The sequence below is a fragment of the Micropterus salmoides genome, unplaced genomic scaffold (genome assembly GCF_014851395.1).
Source record: "Micropterus salmoides isolate LMB-PRFRI ecotype aquatic unplaced genomic scaffold, ASM1485139v1 Ms_hic_scaffold_15, whole genome shotgun sequence".
Classification (NCBI taxonomy): domain Eukaryota; kingdom Metazoa; phylum Chordata; class Actinopteri; order Centrarchiformes; family Centrarchidae; genus Micropterus; species Micropterus salmoides.
In genome coordinates this window covers 5,910,387-5,936,717 of record NW_024040596.1, presented here as the reverse complement: position 1 = coordinate 5,936,717, position 26,331 = coordinate 5,910,387, and the positions used below count along the sequence as shown (strand labels likewise).

The following is a 26,331-nucleotide window of genomic DNA, read 5'->3' as shown; positions in this document are numbered from 1 at the left end:
CTTAAGTTTAATTTACATTGCACAAAGAATCAGAATCAGAATGAGCTTTATTGCCAAGTAGTGTTTTACACATATGAGGAATTTGCTTTGGTGATAAGGTGCTACACTTAGACAAAAATTCAGCTGACATAAATAAATCTATATATAGAGAGATATGGAATAAACAATGCAAGTTATATAAGAATAATAAAAAGAATATAGAAAAATAATACAACTTTGCAGAGAAAGAACATCGCAGAAATTTACTCCGGGTTTTTGTTATGCAGACATTTTGCAACGGAAGAGAATATTGTGAAAGCAAGTGCAATCCAAACTCAGCAGTGCCAAGCTGCCGTCTACTTACTGAAAAAGAGCAGAGAATAAAGAAAGGGCACAAAAGCAGTTCTAACAAGTAAATGGGCTTGGCTAAAAGAAACTTGACTTTTCATTTAAACCAAAGCAACTAAGCACCCCTTCTGTGAAATAACAGTAGGCATGTTATATTTCAAAAGAATTTATTTTTTCTCAGTTATATAACCTCTCAGTGTGCGTTTAAGGCTACAAGGGATCAGCTGTTCTGTTGAGAAACAAAATTTACTTACAAGCAAAATTCAGTACATATGAAATCATTTGTAAATGTTCTATTGATGAATATGTCAACACACAAGTACATCAATTGTAAACTATTCGTTAAACTATGACAAAAAGCAGTGTTAAGGGATAATATTGTAAGTCTGATCAGAATTATTTGTCATATGACTTATCCACTTGCATTACACAAGACAATCACAAGCACACTCCTAAGTTAACAAATAGAAAACTGCAGCATATCTGACACTCACAAACATAATGTCTCTCTCTCTCTCTCTCTCTCTCTCTCTCTCTCTCTCTCTCTCTCTCTCTCTCTCTCTCTCAATGCCACATTGTTGATTATTGTGGTTTTGATGCCAGGACACAGAAATATTCCAGTTCATGCTCTATTTCAGTGTCAGGAGACGTGACTCCCATCTCATCCAGAAACCTGTGAAGCAGTGCAGTGATTCATTAATCAGCTCAGTAGAGAACCACAGAAAAAAAAGCAGGCAGTTAATATTTTACAAAATGGATGACTGAAGGATATATATTGTATTATTACAATTACAAATGTACATTTTGTGGTGTGTGTGTGTGTGTGTGTGTGTGGAGATAGGTGACCTCTTCTGAGTCTTGAGCAGCAGGTCTTCAGCAGTCTGGGGATCTTTTTTCTTGGAAGCTTGGAACATGGACCAGGTCTCAATGAAACCCACCAGGTTCCTCACAGAGATTGGTGAGCTCACCCGAATACTCTCAATCCTGTTGAGAGTATCATTATATTGATTTATTATTATTACATACACAATAACAAAAATACTGATATAAAACAAATATATCCTGTTCAGGTGAAAACTTACAGCAACTAGTGAAGGATGTCACTAAAGAAATGAAGAAATTAAAAATATGATTTGATAGAAATAAATTATCATTAAATTTAAATAAAACTAAAATAATGTTATTTGTGAATTGCAATATGAATATTCAGGTGAACATACAAATAGATGGGGTTATAATTGATAGAGTTCATGAAAAAAAATTTCTTGGGGTAATTATAGATGACAGAATCAGTTGGAAATCACACATTAATCATGTACAATCCAAACTATCAATATCAATTGCAGTATTAAACAAAGTAAAGCAGGTTCTGGATCAAAAATCACTCCACATGTTGTACTTTTCACTAGTTTTACCATATTTAATTTACTTTAAGATCTGGGGACAAAACTGCAAAAGTTCATTACATTCATTCTCTGTTCTCCAAAAAAAGATCAATAGGAATTATTCACAACGCTGCGTATAGGGATCACACTCATTATTCTTACAGTCAAAATGATTAAAATTCACAGATTTCTTCAAAACAAACAGGATACGGACAACCAGGAAAAGTTGTTGTATTTCAAGCTCTGGAGTAAAGCTACGGTACAGTCTCAATGAGGAACTAAAGCAATGTCCAAACATAAATCAGTTTAAAATCAGGTATAAAGATATGGTTTTCAATGGTTACAGGGATGAAGAAGGGAGTGAATAATCACAGAGTGTTTTGGGGCTAGTAATTATCTTCAGTTTCATTGTGTTGTTATTATTACTTCATTTTTTTCTGAGCTGCTGAAATTTATAATTTATTCTTTCCTATTAATTTTTTTTCTTGTTTAAATAATTGATGTACATTTTGAATTGCTTTGGGGTATGACAAAGTAGATGTGTAAATATTTGGAACGCCGGTCGATTATATGTAAGCTTTTGATTTGTGGATAGGGGGTGGGATAAAATCATTTTTTTTCGTCTTCCCACTCCTTTTCGAATATGTAATGGACATTGACAAGAGTTAAAAAGTCTTGGGCTGTAATACATTTTTTTATTGTGTTATTCTAATCACTTTGATTTGTCTACTTGATTCAATTTTCTTGTCGGATGTTCTTTTTTACATAAATCTGAAACAAACACACACACAAAAAAAGGTTAGATTATGATTTCAGCTTTGCACTAATCCTGTCTTTGACAAAAAGGGGCGCAAAATTCTACTTACACTATCCTTCTCCATGCCCTGCCCGTGCACCCACTGTGCTTGAAAATGTGTTTTGCGGGAGTGGCTCTGGACTTTAATTTGACTCTTGTTAGTTTCTCCAACATAGCGTAACTCAGGTTTAATCCTGTATCTGTCTTTAAAGGGCCAGCAGGCAACTGTATTGTATTTAGATATCACAGAGGTGTGTTTAATGTTTGATTAGGTACAGGAAGGGTTTGTGTGGTAATACCTCTCTTTGTCTGGAAAAGGGATGGCTGAGTAGATCTCTTCCAGCTTACCCTCAGATACAGCTACTTGATTGCTAGTGTGTGGCAACAGCGCCAGCTTCACCTGGAAGTGAATTTATAGAAATGTTTAACTCTTTCATTATGCATTGACTTTGTAAAGCATGTATTTTGTGTCTGTCTGTTTGTACAAATAAAACAAACGATACATATATACATACATATTATGGTATAGGTTGATTTTTGAAATTTGGACAGAAGGCTAGGTGTTTCCCCCTGCTTCCTGTTTTTATGCTAAACTAAGCTGACCACCAGCTTGACACCAGCATCGAAAAACTGAGAGATAAATTGTGGTATTTCTTTTTTTAATTGTTGAACTATGATATTTATTTAGCCCAACTTTTTAGTGTGTTTTAGCTCCCAAGTTTAGAGCTGATACTGCCACTCTGTGTCAACAAAGCATTGCACTGCTGATTAGGTTCAACACGACTCCCATTAAATTAAATCTACACCCACCTCTTCATAGATGTGAGTGAGTCTTTCTCCACAGTTCTGGTAGTGAAGTCTGGTGTTAGAGTCACAGAAGCCCAGCAGAGCCATGCAACCCCGGGGTTTTAAAACCCGACTTGCCTCAACTAGGAACCTCGACTGATCAAACCAGTGGGCTGCTGACGCTGCTGTCAGCAAGTCTACTGAGCCATCTGGAAAAGGAAGGACCTCTGCTACCCCCTTCCTGCAGGTGCAACAGACAAGACACTCTCCAAATACTTCTGGAACGTTATCATGTAAAAGTTTCGCCCACACATACAGAGTAACAAACACACACTCCTACCTGTATGTGACGTTAGGAAACCCTGGCACAGCTCTGGCCTCCTCCAGTTGACACTCGCTAATGTCAATGCCCACCACTTCCTGGAAGTACGGTGCCATTAGCCGGGAATTCTGACCTGTCCCACATCCCAGATCCACTGCCAGCACATGTGGCTCTTCCTTCTGTGGGTGTTAACAGATATGCAGAGATTTTTTGTCAATTATGTTGACTGTTGCAGATTTCTGCTTCATTTACTCAGAATGCCATATTAAAGTGCGTTATGTACACTATTAAACACAAAGTACTGTATATTTACAGTACATGTTGCCATAGCGTACCCTTTTGTTTAGATACTGAAGAATATAGTTCTTGACCTCATCTGGAGGAGTAAATCGATACTTTTGGTAGATGGAGGCATGAGCCTTCCCCTCAAACAGCCGGTGGGACATGGTGGTGTTTCTTTACTCTTCTCTCTCTGTTCTGTTGCCAATTTTGCCTTCTCTGACCTTTGTTCCTCAACAGTTTCCTTTGTTCGTCTTTGTTCTTTTTCACTCTCCGGTCTTGTTTCTCTTCAGTTTGTTTCCTTGCTTCCTTTTAGCCTATGTCTTCTCTCTTGTCTTGTATCTTCTTATCTTCCTGCTTGATCCTTTGTTAAAGCTGTTTTCTACCCGGACAAGCACGCACTTTGCACTCTTGCTAGCATTTAACTCTTCATCCACTTCTTGAAGTGTAGTTTTTCTGCATCTTTTTGATATCTAGCAGGCACACAAGGAAAGAATCACTGCATTAAACAGTCAGTTACAAAGGAAATCAAGCAGCAGTCTCTTACATCGTACAAATACACTTACAACTTTGAAAGTAAAACTGGTACTTCTGTAGATGCCAGGAGTCTGCAACTCAGCTGCAGATTAGTTGCGTCACAGAGGCAGGGCCTCTTGCTTAACCCTTTCATGGCCAGAGCATTTCTGCAGATTGTATTTTAACAGCTGTATATTGACACATTCATTAATTTAGCAATGAAATCACAATCTAAAATAGTGGAAATCGGATTTTCTACACTTTGCACTAATATATCTGCAACTATATAATAATAATGAGAAGATGGGCTGCTTCTGCAGGGCTCCTGTTTATTTAAAAACACCTAATAGCCTACCATGTAACCAGTGAAGATGCTCTTATTTGACTGCCAGCGCATTTGGCTATGTTCTTAGATCAGATGACCAAATGTGAGCCACTTCTGGCTCATATGTGTTGCCATGTTTGACTAGGTTTTGAATCTGGCATGTCGTTCATTATAATTCTGTACAATTCAGTACCTCTAGAAATGCAGTTCACTTTTAGTGCAAAGTACATTGCAAGAAAAAGTTTGTGACTACTACTGTCATAACGGTCTCTACAAACTTGTGCGGGGTCACTGGGTCAGTCATCTCTGGCTTTTCAAACCACTGACTAAACCTACTGTTGCTTACTCTTGTGTTTTTGTCAAAGTTTGTTGTTCATTCTCTTGACCATGTGCTAAACTGAAAAACATCTTTGTTTTGGTTTGGTTACCCAGGATGGCCCTCCAGGGTAGCGAAGCGTGCTTAATTGCTCTCGAGGGATGATGGATAATGACCTGTTGACCATTTCCAACTTAATTATTCTACAATATAATAACCTTTGGAGAAAGAAAGCACACAATGTCCCATCCCACGGGCTCTCATTAGTCTTGACATCAAACATTGCATCAGAGGTCTTGAGCTAATTCCATATTTATCTCATGTGTTTTCATATTTTTTTCTTTCACTAAAATTTTCCCAAAACATGCCAGTCACGGTGACACTAGTCTGCAAGCTCAGTTTCAGTACCTGGTGAAGATATGTTAGGGATGTCAGGGCAGTGGTGGGCATTGTAGTGGGCTGGAAATTAATAAAAGTCATTGCAGTAACCTTACCAGTAGCTTTGACAAATGTGTTATGGTCTGAAAGAAAAGCAAAAGATTTCATCACGTGTGTTTCATAATTCTTCTAATGCCTCTGAGTAACTCTATATTTTTCTCACTGTCAACAAATTGATTCATTGATCAATGAGTTGATATTATAAGAGGAGACAGGTTTGAGCAGAGACATGTGAAGGTAGGATGAATCTTCGTAGAGGCAGGTAACTTGATTTTGTCAATTTCAAATGGTGCCACAAAACAATGCTCGGAAACCCAAAGAAACCATGAATGGAGTCGTAAGTGTCGCCAACCTGTTTTGACTCCCTAGTCGTCACAAATGGATGCATGGTCAAGACCCGTCAGCGTCAGTTTGTAACGCAGTGGAGATCCCCATAGCTTTCACGAATCCCCGGCCTTCATTTATTTGTGTGAGATTGTGTATTTGTCTTTTTTTTACATGCTAGGTGCTTGGTGTGTTTTTGTTGTGTCTTGTGTTTATCTCCTGGTCGCTTCTCTGGCAGCGCTTTGGGGGGCGTGCCCATCTCTGGCTTCCCCACACACCTGCCTCTGATGTCTTCACCTCACCTGTACTGCATCAGGAGCAGCAACACATCCAGTCTTCGCCGGATTGTATTGAAGTATAGAGTATGTTACCTCATACCAGCCAACCTGTTTGCGATTTAGCTTTTTGCTACCTGCCAGTTTTTGCCTGCCTGAGCTGTTTGCTTCTCGCCTCGACTTTCGACCACGAGACCGGTATTTGTTTCCCATGCGAAACAAATAGTCAGCATTGAATTAAGTTTTTATTTAAGTTACGTAAATTGCATAAGTAGCGTTACTTTACTTTCATAACACCAGATGACCATGTCAGGTTCTCTGTGATGCTGGTTCTCAGGAACCTGAAACTGTTCACCTGCTCCGCCTCAGCACCACTGATGTAGACAGAAGTGTGTGTATCTATCCCCTTTTTCCTGAAATCAATAATCAGCTCCTTGGTTTTGCTGACGTTGAACAGTAAGCTGTTCTCTGAGCACCACTCTGCAAGATTATGAATTTCCTCCCGATATGAAGTCTCATCATTGTTTGAAATCTGGCCGATGATGGTGGCGTCGTCCTCAAAGTTCTCTCCATGTTGGGGGATGCAGTCGTTGGTGTACAGCGTGAACAGGAGGGGGCTGAGCTCACAGCCCTGGGGGGCTCCAGGGTTGAGTGTAATGGGTGAAGTTACTGGTGTCGTGGTGCTACATGGTGGTGGCATTTCTGGAATACTGAAGCTAGTTTCTTCACAGAAAAAAACTCAATTTCAAAGTATCCCTGTTTCTGCTTTCACTGTTGACATAAGATTGACACATTCATTCCCAAAGTCTGCGTCCTTGAATTGGAGGCTGAACTGCTGTTTCATTTCAAAAACAGTCTGTATCTGAAAGACACTAGTAGCCCCAAGGCTCAGTGATAGGCCCCTTCTTTTCTCAATTTACACCACCTCTCTGGGGTCGATCATCACATGGCTTCTCTTACCACTGCTATGTAGACGACACGCAACTCTACCAATCCTTCCAGCCAGACGACCCCACCGTCTTGGTGCGGATCATGGACTGTCTCTGAGACATTTCTGCGTGGATGAAGGCTTGCCACCTTGAACTAAACCTCTCTAAGACTGAACTCATGGTCATTCAAGCCCAGCAATCTATCCACTATAATATCAAACTACAAATTGACTCCTCAACCATCACTCCAACCAGGGTGGTGAGAAACTTGGGTGTCATGATTGATGACCAGCTGTGCTTTTCAGACTATGTTGCTACTGTCTCTCGGTTGTGCCACTTTGCTCTATACAGCATAACAAAAGACCTTACTCAGTACGCCACCCAGCTTCCGGTACAGGCCATGGTTATCTCTCACCTCAATTATTGCAGTGCCCTCTTAGTAGATCTTCCAGCTTGTGCGGTGAAACCCCTACAAATGGTTCAGAACGCAGCAGCGCATCTGATTTTCAGATCAAAAGGAATCATGTCACTCCACTTAACCAAGTCCAGTTGCCCTTAACTTTAACCTTCTTTGGGTAACTCTGACCTCCTGGATGACTGAGAATCTTCACAGACATGTCACTCCACTGGCTACCCATGGCCTCTCAATTAAATTTAAGTCACTAATGCTTGCACACAGAGGACTACTGGGTCTGCACCCATCTACCTAAACTCCATAATACAAGTTTACATTCCTTCTCGGCCACTGCGCTCCTCCGACAAACGCCGCCTGGCTCTGCCATCCCTTCACACAAAGCGATCCCAGTCCTGGCTGTTCTCATCTGTGACACCACGACGGTGGAACGAGCTACCACACGCCATCAGAGCAGCAGCGTCCCTCTCTAACTTCAAGAAGCTCTTGAAAACTCATCTCTTCCAAGAAAACTTCCTCTTATAACACCTCTAACTCCTAACATCAAACATGCACTTCCTCTGCTCTTCTTCTTCTTCTTCTCCTTACAGTTCTCTTGTATTGATTACACTTTTTTGTTAACTCCAACTTTATTCCCTGGGTATTTACCCCATTGATGTGATACGCACTATTAGCTTTTACTAGTATTTATTGCTGCCCTTACTAGAATGTATTGTCAGTTGCAAATCTCGTGCTGTATTTGATGCTATGTTGATGCTTGTATGTTGTTCCTCAAATATAAGTTGCTTTGGATAAAAGCGTCTGCCAAATGACTAAATGTAATGGTATCCCAGACAACGGGATCTCATCTCAACATCATAGGCGGAGCATGTGAGTCCACCAGAAGCGTCCCAGAAGTGGCTCTCTGCTCCGCTCCTCAAAGAATAGGTAGTAGATCTACTTCTGACACAAGCCGCATCAAGCAGCACAGAGCAGATCGAACCAGGCAGGAGGTCAGACACAGAACAGCATAGAGACTCACTAAGTAGCCTACTTAATCATAGTAGAAGCAAAAAATGAAAACACTGATTACCAAATCAACAAAATCTCAACATTTCAGCAAAATCAGGCAGGCAAAATGCTTTGATTTTGAAATGTTCCTTGTGGGATATGCCTGAAGTTGACGGAACGAAACAGGGTCACAATTAATAAAAGTCAATAACGTGGAGCAGGCTGCACATCTGCTGCTGAAACACTTCTGAGTCGCTTCCAGTGGACTTTGACACCGGGCTCTGGACGCATCAAAACCATGACACAGCTGTAACGTGCCGTAGCCGGAATCAGTGGATTCCTGGTGTTAGAGGCAGAACTTGTTCCTGTCCATGTTTTAGCTTGCAATTTTTAAGTACCGTGTCCCTGCTTACAACAACATACCTTACATTCCCACACACCCATTCACATATTCTATCTGGAAAAGAAATAAGAACAAGGACAGGATTGTAAATATTTGCAGGAAACTATGTTGCTGGAAACTATTTGATGTCTAGTTAATATAGACAATCACATGCACTCACCTAATTTCAGAGGTTGCCCATACAAGATGTGATTTACAGTTAATTTGGCCCTCTGATGTTGTATCTGAAAGTAATGGATTACAGTTACATTTAGTTTGTAATTAATTTACCTAAGTAATTATATAATTAGTTAGTCACCAACACTGATTGTATGTAACATTACTGGCTGTTATGTAACCACCAAAGGCTGACATACTTTCATTGAAAGAGATGAAGCAACACAGTAATATGGTTTACTTACTGGCTGAATCAGTGCTATATGTAAATACTTTAATTATGAGGTTGCCTTTAACCGAAAATAATGGAAACACATAAGTCTCTTTTATAGAGAACCCACATCACCGAGCTAACTGCTATCAGCCAACATTATGAACATTATGAACAATAATCTATATATCAAAATATAAACTATTAAAAAAATATTGCGTGGATAATGGTGTGTGTAGACATGAACACCAGCAGAATCTACAAGCTGAATAAATGACCCGGTAAAAACAAAAAGTTTGGCTTCATGGAGGCAACTGACAAAATTTAGATTAGAATCGGTTAATACCCCTTTCCAGTCTGTAGAAAATTCAAGAACAGTGTGAGTGTGTGCAGCATAGTTACTGTAAATGAACAAAATATTGTAGTACAGCATGACAACCAACTTTATTCATACAATGCAGTGCAGTAAATGGATGGCGTAGATCTTCAAATGTTTGTGCCATTGTGCCAGCAGTAATATGTATTTTACAATACAATACAATACTATAATGCTGAATTAGTCATTAGATTAGGCATTTAGATTTTTTCTGTTTGGAAAAGGGAAGCAAGTGGTAGAGAATTGTGTGTAGTGTTTAAAAAAAAATGTTTTATGCAATTGAAAACTGAGTGAAAGGCTGTGAAATAGTTTATGGTTTTGCAGATTTGGTGTGTAGTTTTGCTCTTAGAGTGAGAAGTTTAAAAAATCATGTGACATGTAAAGAGTTTGTCTGTAAGCAGTTGTAAAAATACATATATACATATAAAGTCAGTCAGTTTTTATTTTACAGTATAACTTGGATTACACTAATCTAAGAGCAAAATTAAGACTGGCCTAATGTAAATTATCTTGTCAAAATGGTCCCTGGAGATTATTGTAATAGTAATCAGCCATGACAGTGAAATTAGCATAAATACACCCTCAAATCCACAGTATTGTGATGAAAAATATATTTGGACATAACATTAAGCATAAAAATGTACAACATTGGTGGAGTATTAAACTCTTTCTGCCTTCAGGTTTCCGTAGTTTTTTAATGCTTGTACAGTGGATTGCAACACACTGAACAAAAGAGGAAAGCTCTTTCAGAACGCTGATTGGTTGGTTTGAATTCCCAGGTCATGTGTTTCTGTAGTCAGACAAAATATTAATGACAGTGAGAAGGGAGATCAGAGTGATACTGTTAGGGAAAGAGCTACCCATCACACGTAAAGGGTCCTAACAATGATGGATAATGTCTCTGAAATAACAATGTTTTTTCTTTCAGGTTTGAATGAAACGAATACCCACAGATTTACTCTCTTCTCTCTCACTTTACTGTGTTACTGTGTGATTTTACTGGTAAATGTTTCTCTTATCGTGACCATCATCTTGGATAAAAACCTGCATGAACCAATGTATATTCTATTGTGCACTTTTTGCATGAACGGACTTTATGGAACAACAGGTTTCTACCCCAAGTTTCTCTGGGATCTGCTTTCTCCTGTTCATGTGATCTCTTATTCTGGATGCCTTGTTCAGGCTCTAGTAATATACACATTTGCCTGCAGTGATCTGTCTATTCTTTCAGTAATGGCATTTGACAGATATGTGGCTATATGTCGACCACTGGAGTACCACTCTGTCATGTCAAAGCAAAGAGTCTTAATGTTAGTTTGTTTCTCTTGGGTAACACCTTTTTGCATTGTAGCCACAAATACTTTTCTAGCATCTAGATTAAAGTTATGCAGCCCATATATTGCCAGGCTCTTTTGTGTGAATTGGATTATTGTTAAACTTGCTTGTTTCCCAGCTGAAACATTTGTTAATGACATTGTTGCATACATAACATTAATGATATATGTCTTTCATGGTGTATTTATTGTTTGGTCTTACATGTATCTCATTAAAACATGTGTGAATTCTGCAGAAAACAGGGCAAAGTTCATGCAAACATGTGTGCCACATTTAACCTCCTTACTGACTTTTGTTGTGACAATACTTTTTGATGTCGTAAATATGCGATTTGGGTCAAAAGATTTACCTCAAACCTTTAAAAATGTAGTTGCAATAGAATTTCTTGTCATACCTCCTATTATGAATCCTCTCATTTATGGATTCAAATTGACCAAAATTCGCAACAAAATTCTGTATTTGATTACTTTTAAAACCAAATAATTGTTTGTCTTGTCTATATTAATTCCCTTTACGTGAGTATAACATCCTTTATCCTCAAGATTTAGTGTGTTAGATTTAGTGTGTTGAATTATATGCCTCCTTTTATTTGGTAGTACTCTAAATTGAGGTTGAAATGATGATACTTAAAATATGTCCTTTTTTTAGCAATTCTTTTGCAATCACATTTAGCCGATAGTTTAGTGAGTTGTACGGTGAATTATATTTTTTACATTTGTGTGTCTGAGATAATTTATGTAAATAAAATGTGATTCACAAAATGCACCTTGTGTGGTCACTTGACAGCTTGCCTTTTTGTGATTAGGAATAAAATCATTGAAATGAAACTTGAAATGTACTGTATATCATCCTATTATTGTAGCATATGTCATTGACCTGCTTCTGATTAAATTATTTAACACTAAGAAATAAAACAAAAACTGTGTGACTAAGGTTTCAAAGTATTTGTGTGAACATGTCCCCTTTAAAACAACAAATGAGCACTAAACCTGTCAAACTAAGATCCAGATGAATTGGTAATGTGAAGTGACTTTATTCAAATCAATTCTGTTTTATTTATACAGCTCCAATTCATAACAGAAGTTATCTTGTTGCACTTTTCATGTAGAGCAGGTCTAGTCCATATTCTCCCCACTGTTGAGCAACATATTTAACTGCGAATCATAGCCAAGGTGTGAAAAACTTCTAACTGCCATGATCGTGCTACTAACTTGCTGGTAGTCTTGTTCACTGAGGAAGTGGTTTCAGAGTAAGTTTTTGTTTCCACTGTAAAGGTCACATTATCAAACAAGATAGTGTGTACAATGTAAACATTCACTAATATCCACCTGTGATCATCTTCTGATCATTCTCTCTCGAATCATGAACTGACCGTTTGCTGAACCCCCCCAAACAGCAACTAGCTTTGGATTTCTACACTACCACTTGATACCTATTTTAATTTTACATTGTACAGGATGGCCTGCTGCAACAATCTGGTGTTTCGGAGGAATTTAAAAAGAACTCATAGGTACCGCTGGTAGTTTTTTAAAATTACAGGGGGTACCTATTTTAACATGAGCCTGGTCATCCTTGACAGGTGCACACAGGCCACATACAAGTGTCCACTATCAACATTTGCTGGTGAAATGAGTGGCAGCTGAGACTGTTGTCCTTGGAGCAGTTTTTAAGAGAACCAACAGAGGTGTTTTATAAAGAGTTTGTCTATGATTTTGGCATTCGTTCTGCTCAGATGTGGACAGAAGCTGAAATTATTGAAGTTAGTGTACTGTTGAGGTGTGCTGAGTTGGGTAAAATGTTTTAATTTTGATATTGTATAATGATGATAACTCCATACCAACGATAAATAGCACTCTGTGTATCAGCAGTGACAATCCATGTAAACCTGGACACAGTTTTAGCAGCTAGTAAGGGGAGTAGGAAGTTGGGTGCATACTGCATTCGGAAAGTATTCACAGCGCTTCACTTTTTCCATAGTTTGTTATTTACAGCCTTATTCCAAAATGGATGAAATTCATTATTTTCCTCAAAATTCTACAAACAATACCCCATAATCCATCCATCCATCGTCAACCGCTTATCATGCGTACAGGTCGCGGGGGGGCTGGAGCCAATCACAGCTGACAATGGGCGAAAGGTGTAATACCCCATAATGACAACGTAAAATAAGTTTGTTTGAAATCTTTGCAAATTAATTAAAAATAAAAAACAAAAAAAGCACATGTTCATAAGTATTCATAGCTCAATACTTTGTTATAGAACCTTTGGCACCAATTACAGCCTCAACTCTTTTTGAGTACAATACTACATAACAACACGTTCTCATCTCATAAGAATCTCATCTCAGGGCATCAAATAGGCCTTTTTATTGGAATAAACTAGTTACCAGGTCAACACAGTTTTTGCTTTGAACTTTGAAATTGCACAACAACAGTAAGAAACACAAAACTTGCTGGGTCTAATGCATTACCCAAAACACAGAGACCCTCCACATTTCTCACCAGTCATTGGTTAATACCGGTACCAAAAAGGGGGGGCGGGGGGGCGACCAAACCATGTGCCAGTGCAACCAGCTGTGAGAGTTAGTAGCACCAGTGCTATCAGTGGAAAAGCTTGTCTGGAGCCCTGAGAGGCCATACTAGGTCCTCCAATTCTTTGCCCTAACATTCCACAACAAATTGTATAAATTTCATATTCAAGTGTAGCATAGCATCCTGTAGTTTAACTAATGCATTCAAGAGATCCATTGGGCTTTGACCTAATTTGATAATAAACAAAGGCTGATCTACCGCCTTAGTTCAATAAAACAGCAACTCAAACTGATTTCACAACTACATACGAGCCAGGATACCATGTAAGGTTAGCGTGTTAGCATGCAAACATTTGCTAGCACTAAGTGCAACTGAGGCTGGTAAAAATGTTATTGGTTTTGCATGTACTTGGTTAAAAATCAAGGATTGGACGAATTCAAATGTTGAACAAAGATATTATATTTGATCCTGAGGGGGACATGAATGTTTATGCCAAATGTAGGTAGGTATGTAGATTTATTTTGTCACAATACAACAGGTTATAGAGTGAAATTTAGTTTGTAACTTCCTTCTGCTACGTAGCAGACAACTTACATCAATATAGAAGCAATTATTAAAATTATTAAAAAGGTCAGTGGAGCAGTGCTTAGCATGAGTTAGAGTTTAAAAGCCTGATAGCTTGGGGGGAAAAGCTGCTCTGTATGTCGTGTCAATTTAGAATCGGCACTCAAAACCACAAATGTCAAGGTGGAGCTAGATAAGTTAGGGTAGTTCGCCTAATGTCAAGGAAATCCATTCAGTAGCTGTTGAGATATTTCAGTCTGGACTAATGCTGCCAGCATGGCTTTATACACTGTGCATGTTTAAATGTTTTGAATAAATCCAAGATTTAAGAAACTAAGTTGATTAATTAAATGCAATCAACCTTTCATCATAAGTGTAAACTAGCATACATTTAACAACCATAAGCCACCAGTATGTTGTAGTTGAAATAGAAACATTAGCCATATCAGAATTGTACTGCTGATAATACAAATCCTAGAATAATGCTTCAGAGTTTTAATTCAGAATTTGGGCTTTGAAGTAGCTTGTGCTGTCAATACATTTTTGACAACACTCAAAACTCTTGTTCATTCTAATCTTCTTCATCAGAACTCAGTGGGAATACAGGTGTGAATGTGTGATATCAATTTTGGCCTGATATTGCCGTTAGATAGTTAGGGGAAATGTATATACACTTGCTTGTATATACGCGATTTATATTTATTATGATCAGCAAATGTTTTCAATCAAAGCTATGTGAAATTTGTGTTAATGTGTTTAGCACACATTAAACTCCCCAGTGATCACTGCAATTACATCATCGTGTGTGACAAGCATAGACTGAAAAGGCGACAAGGGCTCTCAGCTGCTCCTGTCAAAGCACAACGTGAGGAACATTTAGTAGTGGTGAACCAATGCATTTATACAGTAAGTATAACTGAGACTTTAACAGTTTGGTTAAACATACCTGCTTATTGTTTCTTACCTACTTGTAATCATTTTGCATCATTTATCACTGTGGAAATCTCTGTTCTCTCAATTGGTTCGGTGCTCTCAAAGTCAAAACCAACCCAGTTAACAAGAACTTGCAGCTGCATGGTAACTGTTCACAGGATCCAGCTGTGTAATTTTTTTTTTATTCGTCAATCACTGATACTGTCTGTTGGGTAAATGGAAAACAGTACTTATTTCAACCTCACCATGTTTGTGATATTGAACATTGGGAACTACCGCTACCCAGCATTTGTCTTGTGTTTCATGTGTATGCTTTTATTATCTCAGCTAATCTCACTATAATAGTGGTAATATCACGAGAGAAAACTTTACATGAGCCCATGTATATTTTTATTATGTGTCTCTCTATTAACTCTCTGTACGGCTCTGCTGGCTTCATCTTCAGATTTCTCAGAGACCTTGTGTCTGATACTCATTTGATTTCACGATCAGCTTGTTTCACTCAGATCTATGTCATTTACACATATGCATCCTACGAGCTCAGCATTTTAGCCATTATGGCATATGATCGGTATGTTGCTGTATGTCAACCTTTACATTACCACAACAAAATAACCTCCAAGGTGGTCTCTAAGTTGGTCGCCTTGGCATGGATCTATCCAGTCATTGCTGTTGCAACCCCTGTCTATCTCGCCTCCAGACTTCCATTGTGTGGCAATAAGATATCAAAGGTCTTCTGTTCCAACTGGCCTGTTGTAAAACTGTCATGTGTCACTACTGTGATTAATAATCTTGTTGGCATGTTTATGACCATAAGCACCGTCTTTCTTCCCCTGGTTTTTGTCTTGTATACATATGCACGAATTTTCCTTGTTTCTAGGAAACGCTCCGCAGAGTTCAAAGGCAAAGTCATACAAAGCTGTCTGCCACACATTACTACATTTGTCAATTATTCCATTACTGTGTTTTGTGATATTGCTCTCAGCAGAACTAATCTCGAAGAGCTGAATCCATTTCTAGCTGTCATTTTATCACTTGAGTTTGTTGTTATTCCTCCCATAGTAAATCCTGTTGTGTATGGCCTGAAGTTACCAGAAATTAAAGTACGTATCTTAAGAATGTTATCATGCTCAAAACCTGACTAACAAACTAAACCTTAAAAAGAAAACCAACATAAAAACCTGTGCAGCCTCTATAACAACCTGTTCTGATCTATACTCTTCTTTCATCATCACTCTAAAATATATTTACACAACTGGCTGCAGCAATGATGTGTGTCATAGTAAAGGGAGTGAATACTTGTGCAAACAATTACTTTTTTAAAATCTCTCATTTAAATCAATTTGTAGATATTTACTGTAAGTAAATATGTGTAAAATGTAAGTAAGTTTCTTTCTGTTAATCAATTTAAAAATAATAATAATAATAATTTCCTCTGTATTCAATGTTGTAAGGAATTAAAACATTGTGAAAGAGTTTGTCAAAAAAAAGTGTCGTTATCCTATGAAAAAGTCACTGGGTAAAAATTAGACAATGGATTATTTTAACATAAAAATTGCTATACCCATCCAACCATCCATCGTCAACCGCTTATCCTGCGTACATTTTTTTTATTACAATAACTGGGGTTTAATTTTTATTCAATTATAGAAATAAAACTGTGAATATTTTCTGTGAAGGTCATCACTATAATGACTTATGCATATATTTATTTAATATAATGTCCATAAGACATTATAACAGTATATAATCACTTACAAACATGCATTAGGTGCTCTAGTAAAGTTCATAACGTATTATGACCTTTTGATTTAATGTTTTATAACTAACAGTAATACCAGTTTATATCAACATGCGGCAAGATTCTCCGACCATGTTCCATAACACATTATAACCACCGACTCTGCCTCGTTATAAATACACTTTAGTCACAATTTAGAATTGGTGATATAAAATGGAATAATAGCTTATAGTAATGTTTAATGTTGTTAGCACGTCTTTGTTTGCTTTAAGTAAAGTGTTAAAATATCTATCCCTGTATAATATATTACAGGTGGACATAATACCATATGAACTAATTATAAGACCTTATAACACGTAATTGTTTGCTTTAAGTAAAGCGACACGCATTTTGTGCAGGAAAACAACTTTTATTTATGTTTCTTCACTTTATGAACAATCTGTATGAATTTTGAACATTTTGCAGTTTAGCACAAAAACACAACATAATTACATCCAGAAAACTCGTTGTCAGGGTGGTGAGAGATCGCTCAAGAGAAGACCGCGCGCATTAATATAAACTTGCATTACTATTAGTTGTAAAACATTAAATCAAAAGGTCATAATACGTTATGAACTTTGCTATAGCACCTAATGCATGTTTGTAAGTGATTATAACAACTGTTATAATGTCTTATGGACGCATTATATTGTGTTATAAATATATGCATAAGTCATTATAACGATGACCTTCACAGAAAGTGTTACCAGTTTTATTACTATAATTAAATAAAAATGAAACCCGTTATTGTAAAAAAAAAAATAATAATAATAATAAAAACGGGATGAAATTACATTTAAAAAATAATGAGTTTTGATAGTTTTAAAATAGTTTGGATTATCTAACAAGTTAATGGTTACATGAAATATCTTTAGTGTATATGGTAATTTAATACCCCTTTGGATAGCCATGGCCTCCACAAAAATGCCAGGTACGGTCCCTGGGACTAGTACAGTCTGTGCACTTGACCCAGTCTTGGCTTCTTTCACAAAAAAGGTTTTTCTTTTTTTGTGTGTAAAAAACATTGTGTCAGTTTGTCCCAGCATGTTGCTGTAGCAGTAAGAAAGTAACCCAGAAATATTCCACATTTTACACTAAGGATTTAATTTCAGCCAGGTACCCAGCAGAAACCCAGTTGGGGTCAGCCACGAATCTGCCTGGGCCCCATCACAGCCTGGCCTGCAATTCTAGGTGGCTGAATCTGTAACTTAATGTTGGTTTAACAAGGCTATAGCAGCAGAGGCGGTGCAGAGAAGAGAATGCACTGAGGGCAGACATGCAAGTCACGTTACTGCTTTTACACAGGTTGGTATTTGAAGTAGGCTATGTAGGGTCATAGTGTTTGGACATCCTGAACTGCTTGATGTAGATTCTCTCAGCCCTTTTAGTTCAAATAATAGCTCCACTGTCTCCCTCCAAAAGATTTAGAGGTGGTGATTAACTCCTTCATGACTTCTCGTCTTGACTTTTGTAACTCCTTATATGTGGGCTTAGACAAGTCATCCATTCAACGCCTGCAGTTAGTCCAAAATGCTGCTGCCCGCCTCCTGACAGGAAAGAAAAAGATGGACCACATCAAACCTGTGCTGCGCTCCCTCCACTGGTTTTCCTGTTCATTACAGGATTGATTTTAAAATCTTTTAACTTTTAAATGCCTTAATGGACTGGCCCCGCTTTACTTAACGGAGCTTCTTCACGTTCACACTCAGGCTAGAGTGCTGAGATCCGCCAATCTCCTCCTCCTGGATGTACCCAGAAGCAGGCTTAAAACCAGAGGCAAGCAAGCCTTTAGTGTAGCTGCCCCTAATCTGTGGAACAACCTGCCAGTCCATATAAGAACCGCCCCAACTCTCGAATGCTTTAAATCTTTGTTAAAAACACATCACCAATCTTTGGCATTTCCTTCAAGTTAAGTCAGTTATTATCCCTGGCAATTTTAACATCACTATATATCAAATACTGTATATTATAATGTTTTATTACTGAACTTTTACAGTGTAATTACTGTTTGTTGTTGTATATTTTTAACCTGTGAAGCACTTTGGTCAACCTTGGTTGTTTTAAGTGTGCTATATAAATAAAAATGATATTGATATTGATAGCTACTGCAGATACTGCACTCTACCTAAATAAAGGGTTATTGTCTTGGAACTGTGGAAATTTCTCAGTATTTTTTTAACAATTTCTGAACACAAGAGGGGAAGTGGGAGAAGGGGGCGAGCTCACCTGAAGACATACATCATAAGCAGCACCAAAATCGTCACCCCTCACCAATACACCATCCTTCCATATATAACCTGTACCTACTGTAATATTCCCCCAAACCAGCTGAGTGGTATGTGCTATGGATAAGTGCACCAGTGCAAGTGGATCAGTGTACTCATTTGCACTCATTTACTGACTCTATGGTGATCAGAGGTGGCCATGGAGTTCACAACAAGTAGCCTACAAGTCATTTCCACAGCAGTGTGGGATTAACTAACGCAGTGCTGACAAAATAACCTCACCTCAGCCATTAGGACAGTAAGCCAAAGTTAAGACTGCGTTAGGAAACATTGCTTGCTACAACAACAATGTCAAATAGCTTATGCAGCGCTGTATGACAGTCTCACTTAATGATAGCGTTGCGGTTATGTTATAATTTACTTTAATTGAACTAATCATCATCATTGTCACTACATTATGTCACACACCCAAAGTGTCACACAAAGTGTAAAGACAATAATACAAAAACAAGACAAGATAAAAGCAAGAAAACATTGAAAAGACTACAATACACGTTTAAGATAAATATAAAATCAGTAAAATAGAATAAAATGAAAGGGATAAAACAAAGTCAAATAAGATCGGGAAAGGCTCTCCTATAAAAGTATGTTTAAAAAAGGGACTTAAAAGAGTTCACTGACTCAGCCGACCTCATTTCCTCGGGCAGGCTGTTCCAGAGCCTCGGGGCCCTGACAGCAAACGCTCTGTCCCCTTTAGTTTTCAGTCGAGACTCTGGAACAGACAACAGACCCTGCCCGAGGATCTCAAGGTACGTGCTGGTGCGTATGGGACTAAAAGGTCAGAAATATAACAAGGCGAGAGGCCATGAAGAGCTTTAAAAGTGATCAATAGAATTTTAAAGTCAATTCTAAAACATACTGGGAGCCAGTGTAATGAAGCTAAAATAGGAGTAATGTGGTCATATTTCTTTGTTCTGGTTAAAATCCTGGCAGCTGAGTTCTGGACAGTCTGGAGTTGATCAGTAGATTTTTGGGTTAAACAAGTGAAAAGGCTGTTGCAATAATCCAGGCGTGATGAGATGAAGGCGTGTAAAATGGTCTCAGTGTCCTTAAAAGTAAACATAGATCGAATTTTTGCTATATTTCTAAGTTGATAAAAACATGATTGAACATGTTTTGTGGTGTGCTGCTCAAAATTTAAATTACTACCAGACACCAATGTCACGGTTAGTGTTGTGGAGGCAGGTTGGAGGACCCAAACGCAGGACACGTAGGCTAGCAGGTATAGTTCTGGTGGTTTATTAACAAAGGCAACAAAAGGCGAGCGCACTTACAGGAAGAGTGGCTGATCAAACAGAGTCCAAAACAAAGTAATCCAAACAAGAAATCCAGAATTCCAAATCCAAAATAAGCAGGGAGACACGACGAGTAGGCTGGCAACAAGGCAACACACTGAAACACTGCAACACAAGGCAACACACTGTAACACTGGGTGACAATAAACAGTGACCCGACAAAGACCAGATAGAAACACCAGGTATACACACACACACACACACACACACACAGGGACTAACGAGCAGGGCGGGAGCAACACAGGTGAAAGACATGAGGCTAAAGAGGCACAGGCAGGGAGAGAGAGCGCAGGGGAAAACACTCACTGGGGTAACAGACATGACAAGGGTTACTGAACACTAGACGACAGACAAGACAAAGCCCCAAAACCCAACAGACCAAAATTACTTAAAAGCTAAACACAAAAGTGCAAAACACGGCATGGCAGACAGGCAGAGTGTGACACTACCCCCCCTCAAAAGGACGGCCCCTGACGTCCTAAAACAAAACATCACAAAAAAACCCCCAGACAGGTCAAGCCGGCCCAGGGTGGGCGGAGGGAGGCCAGGCGGAGGGCCAGAAAAACCACAGAGTTCTTGAGGCCGTCCCGGAGGTCGACCCAACAGGCTGGGCAGAACAGGGAGGCAACAATGTTCGGGAGGCCGTCCCGGAGGTCAACCAAGCAGGCCGGGCAGATCAAGGGGCAACAGAGTTCAAGGGGTTGGCAGGACGGCCAACAGTGAGGCAGCAAACCCACTGGGGGCCGAGCAGGAGGCCGATGGCAAGACCTCTCTGGAGGTTGGCACCCAAAGCTTGGGTGCTCTGGAGGCGCAGCTGGTCTGAGGACCTCGGACTGAGCAGCTGGGCTGAGGACCATGGACCGGACACGAGGAGCTGGAGTCGGTCTGACCACCAACTGGACAGCTGGGCTGGGGACCATGGACCGGACACGAGGAGCTGGAGTCGGTCTGACCACCGACTGGACAGCTGGGCTGGGGACCATGGACCGGACACGAGGAGCTGGAGTCGGTCTGACCACCAACTGGACAGCTGGGCTGGGGACCATGGACCGGACACGAGGAGCTGGAGTCGGTCTGACCACCGACTGGACAGCTGGGCTGGGGACCATGGACCGGACATGAGGAGCTGGAGTCAGTCTGACCACCGACGAGGGAACAGGAGTCGATGGGACCACCGGCGAAGCAGGTGCCGGTCGGGCCACTGACGAGGGAACAGGAATTGGCTGGGCCACCAACGGAGCTGGTGTTGGTCGGACCACCGACAGGACACGAGGAGCAGGAATCTTTTATAAATTTAATGCCGACATACAATTTCAGGTAGACATCGGCTAGACTTGTGCGAATACCAAACTGGATAAAACACCTCAAGTTCTTAAAATAACTCCAGCACAGAGAAAGCAACACAAAAATAAAATCGTGACAGTTTGGAAAGTTATTAAAACATTTCAAGCGAAAAGAGCTGCAAGACTCACGTCAGTGTCGCCTGAGTGTCGGAGGAACGTGATGTTTAACGAGCTTAATTATCTGCTGTAATCAGCTGTTCCGCTTGTTTTGGAGAGGAGGAGACCGACTTCGGCTCTGTGTAAAAACCTCCTGACTGATGCAAACTTAAAACAACAACTTAGGACCCAGTATTTAGCGTAAACACACCGCTGCAAGCTGGCTGCTATTTCCAATAAATTTATTGTCAACATATTATCTCAGGCAGACATCGGCGAGACTTGTGTGGCTATTGTTGATTGTGATTTATTGGTTTGCAAACAACGGTGGAAAAGAGACTAGCAGTCGTAGACATTCTCCAGTTAAAGCCAGTAGCCTCTACTCGCCCATTCAAAATTTCACTTAAGGCAAACCCCCCCCCCCCACAAAGTACCCGGTACTTTCGGAAAGTACTACTACCCCCCCGAGCAGGGACTTTTTGGGGGGTAAAATGAAGACCCCAGAACTACATTTAGACCCCGGTCCCTTCGGTGGAAAAACAGTGAGTTCCTCCAAAGGTTCCTAGTTCTGGGGTATAGTTCCTTTGGTCGAAACGCAGCTTTAGTCACTCTGCTCCGCTGTCACACGCCTCTTCCTCTGCCTGGCAGTGGCCACGGCTCTTCTTTACTCCTTAAAGTGCCTGTGCCTGCACTACGTGGGGTACTGCAGCTGATGTTGAAACTACTTCAGGTAGCAAACATAAAGGGTATTTTTCACGCATTTGGCGGCATACTTCTGAAGAAGTTTTGATTTTTGCCATAATGCAGCCCTACATTTAATTCTAATTGATGAAATGATATGACTTTTGTTGTGTGAAACTGCATCTCTGCCTTTTTTCTGTACAAATTAACCCTTCATTCAAGTTTCTTTTAATTTTTAACTTCTCGAAACTCAAGACTTGAGACTTGCCTGTCTTGATCGATCTGGACTTGGGTCTCGACTTGGTCCCACTTCTGTTAGATAGCTCTTATCTCAGAAGGTTTGAGCATTTAGATTTTTTGTGTCTGGAAAATGAAAGCAAGTAACTTCCTGTTAGGTAGAGAATTCTGTACAGTGTTTTTAAAAAAGTGTTAAAAAAGAGAAAGGCTGAGAAATAGCTTATGGTTTGTAAGCAGTTGTCAAAAAAATCAAATAAGTCAGTTTGTAATTTTGTGAAACAATATAACTTGGATTACACTAAACTAAGAGCGAAATTAAGACTTTCCTTATTATACAAAGCAATATAAATGATCTTTGTCAAAACGGTCCTTGGAACTAGATTATTGTAAAAGTGACAGTGAAATTAGCATAAATACACTTTCAAATTCACTCAAATCCACAGTATTGCGTAAAAATATATTTTTGGACATAACATTAAGCATTAAAAATAGTGTTAAGAGTAGTAATAGTTCAGGTTTTGCGTAGTTTTTTAATGCGTTGCTTGTACAGTGGATTGCAACACACAATGATGGATAATGTCTCTGAAATAACAATGTTTTTTCTTTCAGGTTTGAATGAAACAAATACCATCAGATTTACTCTCTTCTCTCTGTCATAAAATATGACATTGTTTAACAGGTACTGTTAAATGTCTGATAGTTTTGGGGGTGTCCTGTTCATTTAACGGCTGAGGCGTATACCGCATAGCTGTAAAGTCCCCGGTTTGATTCCTATTTGGGGACATTTGTTGCATTCCATAGCTCTCGCTCTTTCATTGGTTCCACTGAAAGCCAAAAAGTCTTTCCGAACCAGCGGAAAAGCATACAGCCATAGTGGGTGCGCGAAGGCGTCCAGCCACCACAATGGGGTCGTCCCGCGGGCTAAGTGAAAACCACAAATCACACTAAGCGTTCTCTTGGTTGGCAAACAGATCCACCTCTGTCACACCCAACCTGAGTCAGATCATGGTGGAGGACATGATGTCCGCCCCTCTGTTCAACATGCCAGGGATGTACTCAGCTCTGATAGAGAGCAGGTGAGTGTACGCCCACAACAGCAGCCTCCTGGCCACGCCCAGCAGTTGCGCCGAGCACACCCTGCCCTGGCGATTTATGTAGGCCACTGCAGCCTTTTTATCGGTGCAGACCAACACGTGCTGCTCCTGCAGCAGGAGTGAAATGTCGGACCACCTTCCACACCATAAGGAGCTCCAGCACGTTTAAGTGGGGAGGCATGTGGCCCTGCCACAGACCGCCTACCTGAGAGAGGCAGGTCCCGCCCCAGCCCATCAGGGAGGTGTCTGTGAAGACCAAGTTATAGGTCGTGACCCTGCCCAGGGGAACTTCGATCGACAGACAGAGGGGGTCCCGCCAGTTGGTTAGATCCAAACCCAAAGACATAGGAACAGCGACTAGACGCCAGCTCTGTCTCACCGGGTTGACAAGCAGGTGGATGAACCACCGCTGTAACGGTTTATAGCGCGTGTAACCGCTGTAAACCGCCCCCAGCCACTATCTTCGAACCCGACCATGTCACGGAAGGGGCAAGGGCAGAGAGGATATGCAGCTTTGCAACAAGCCCTGGCTGCTTGTTAGCCGTTTGGCTAACACACAGCTGGCTCACACAATGTAGGTCAGTGAGAAACAATTGTAATAATCTCAAAAACGGCTGTTCTTTAAAGTGCAACACTCGGTCATGCAGTTTACAAGAAACACATTTTCTCCCTGTCGTGCAGAACGTGTTCGCCCGGCAGATTTCTTCTTCAGAAGAATATCTGTACAGAGTGTGTATGTGTTCTGTCCACACAAAGTGTAATGTCCGCTCTTGTGGGCTCATTGACAGTTTCTGTGAGGAGGGGCCTCTGAATGTGAACAGAGAGTGGACTGCTTGTTGCTTGAGCTCAAGCTGCAGATTAGACACCTGGCTAACGGCCAAGCACACATTCCCCTCACACAGTGTGGGGAATGTGTGCTGATTCGACTGAGACAGGCACAGACAGCGTTTGTTCAACAACTTCCACACAAGGAACAACAAGATTACAACACAGTCCCGACCCATAGCTTACCGGTCGTCTGCTCTGAGCGTCGAGGGTCGTCCAGCAGCAAGCAATCCGGCTGCTTAATGTTGTTAGCCACAGCTACTGTGGAGCAACGTACACACATGGGGTCTCCCTGGTTGGCTGATGCAGGAGCAGACCACATGTCAGCTACAGCATTAACTTCCTGTTAGCTTAATGTTTGCTTCCTGTTAGCTCAATGTTAGCCTGACGTTAGCGTCCTGTTAGCTCAACGATCACTTGCCTCGCCTGTGCACTACTGACTGAGCTAACCGCACACTCAATAGTTATTTTGAAGTTATGATTTGCCTATGTTCTGGCCCACCATTAAATGGCTTTTGAAAAATTGTCCCGATTCCAATCTTATCAACCAACCCCTGACCTACAGTGTTAATAACACTGAAACAATGTGACAATGGTGGAGGTAGTGCTAGATATTCAGTACATACAAAGTGCTTTAAATTAAAAATGAAACTCTAACAACTCTGTTTCCACACATTTGTTTTTAACGTATATCAAACCTGCGTGTTGACGATAACTAAATTCTAAAGTCCAATTTCTTTAGTTTAATACATTTTACTTAGGTGTGTTTTACTTTTGTTTATTTTTCAATAAATGCTTGTGGATATACAGTTCATGCTGTTCTGTGATTATTCTCTAATGAACATATCGCCAACCTCTTCCATGTAGAACTCCAAATCCTTCAACCAACAGGCTATTGATATTTTAGACTAAACATCGCACCGGGACGATAGAGTGGTTTGCCCGTTAATCAAAAGGCCGGCTGTTCAATCTCCGTGCTTTGAGTGGTCGCAAAGACTAGAAAGGCGCTAAACTAATGCAGAGCATTTACATTACATTTAGTAATTTGCTTATAGTTTTTAATTTAATTATTAATAAGAGTTCCAAATTTATAGTTTAGTGTATTCATCAGACAAATTAATTGGTTATTAATTTTCTCTTTGAGAGCGGTGCCCCGAGGCGATTTGTTTTTTTAAGTATGTTTTTCTTCGTCCTTCTTTGATAGGACAGTGGATAGACAACGGAGGAGGGAGAGCAATAGGGCAAAACATGGAACAAAAGGCCGCCAGTTGGATTCAAACCTGGGCCGCTCCAGTAAGATCTCACCCTTGTACTTGGTGAATTTAACACAGTTTGACACAATTGAACAAGTTAAATTCTATTATTAATAATCAAATCATAGTAATAAAATATATAAATATTGATGCCATTTAAACCCTAATATTTTCTGGCATTATCATCTCATATTTCCCTATAGCTATAAGAAGTATTAACCCATAGAAACTAGTGTTGCCAATTGTCCCAACTGCCAATTTGTCCCATACGTGACCTCTTTTGTCCCGTTTTTTGACTACTACGCTGATCCAACCGCTGACTGACACAACAGCAACAGCAGCAGTGCTGATCACGAAATTAGTCATCGACACCTGTCATCATTCAAGTTCTGATGAATGCCTGAAAAAGAATGGAACTGGAAATAAAACACATCACAAGTAGCTATATGCTTTTTAGTTTATCATATGTACATGAAGGGGATTAGACAAATAATAAAGGTGACGGCTAGTGGT

At 39.9% G+C, this 26,331-nt stretch overlaps 2 protein-coding genes and 1 pseudogene across 3 annotated transcripts; 2 read left to right on the top strand and 1 right to left on the bottom strand.

The window, feature by feature from the left end:
- Positions 1–477: 477 nt before the first annotated feature.
- Positions 478–24,893, bottom strand: zgc:162396 (uncharacterized protein LOC555292 homolog). 2 transcript variants are annotated; one of them, XM_038720125.1, is made up of 7 exons: positions 24,752–24,893; positions 3,952–4,368; positions 3,635–3,795; positions 3,319–3,535; positions 2,808–2,908; positions 1,174–1,311; positions 478–1,000 (listed from the first exon to the last, which is right to left on the bottom strand). In XM_038720125.1, exons 2-7 carry the CDS (start codon positions 4,060–4,062, stop codon positions 910–912), a joined length of 819 nt encoding a protein of 272 aa, XP_038576053.1. In that variant the 5' UTR covers positions 4,063–4,368; positions 24,752–24,893; the 3' UTR covers positions 478–909. The 2 variants fall into 2 exon arrangements, with proteins under 2 accessions (XP_038576053.1, XP_038576052.1); XM_038720124.1 differs by lacking the exon at positions 24,752–24,893 and adding an exon at positions 4,462–4,614.
- LOC119903858 (olfactory receptor 142-like) lies at positions 10,444–11,384 on the top strand. Its single transcript, XM_038720123.1, has one exon. It carries the CDS (start codon positions 10,452–10,454, stop codon positions 11,382–11,384), a length of 933 nt encoding a protein of 310 aa, XP_038576051.1. The 5' UTR covers positions 10,444–10,451.
- On the top strand, positions 14,964–16,129 carry LOC119903859 (annotated as a pseudogene).
- Positions 24,894–26,331: the final 1,438 nt, after the last annotated feature.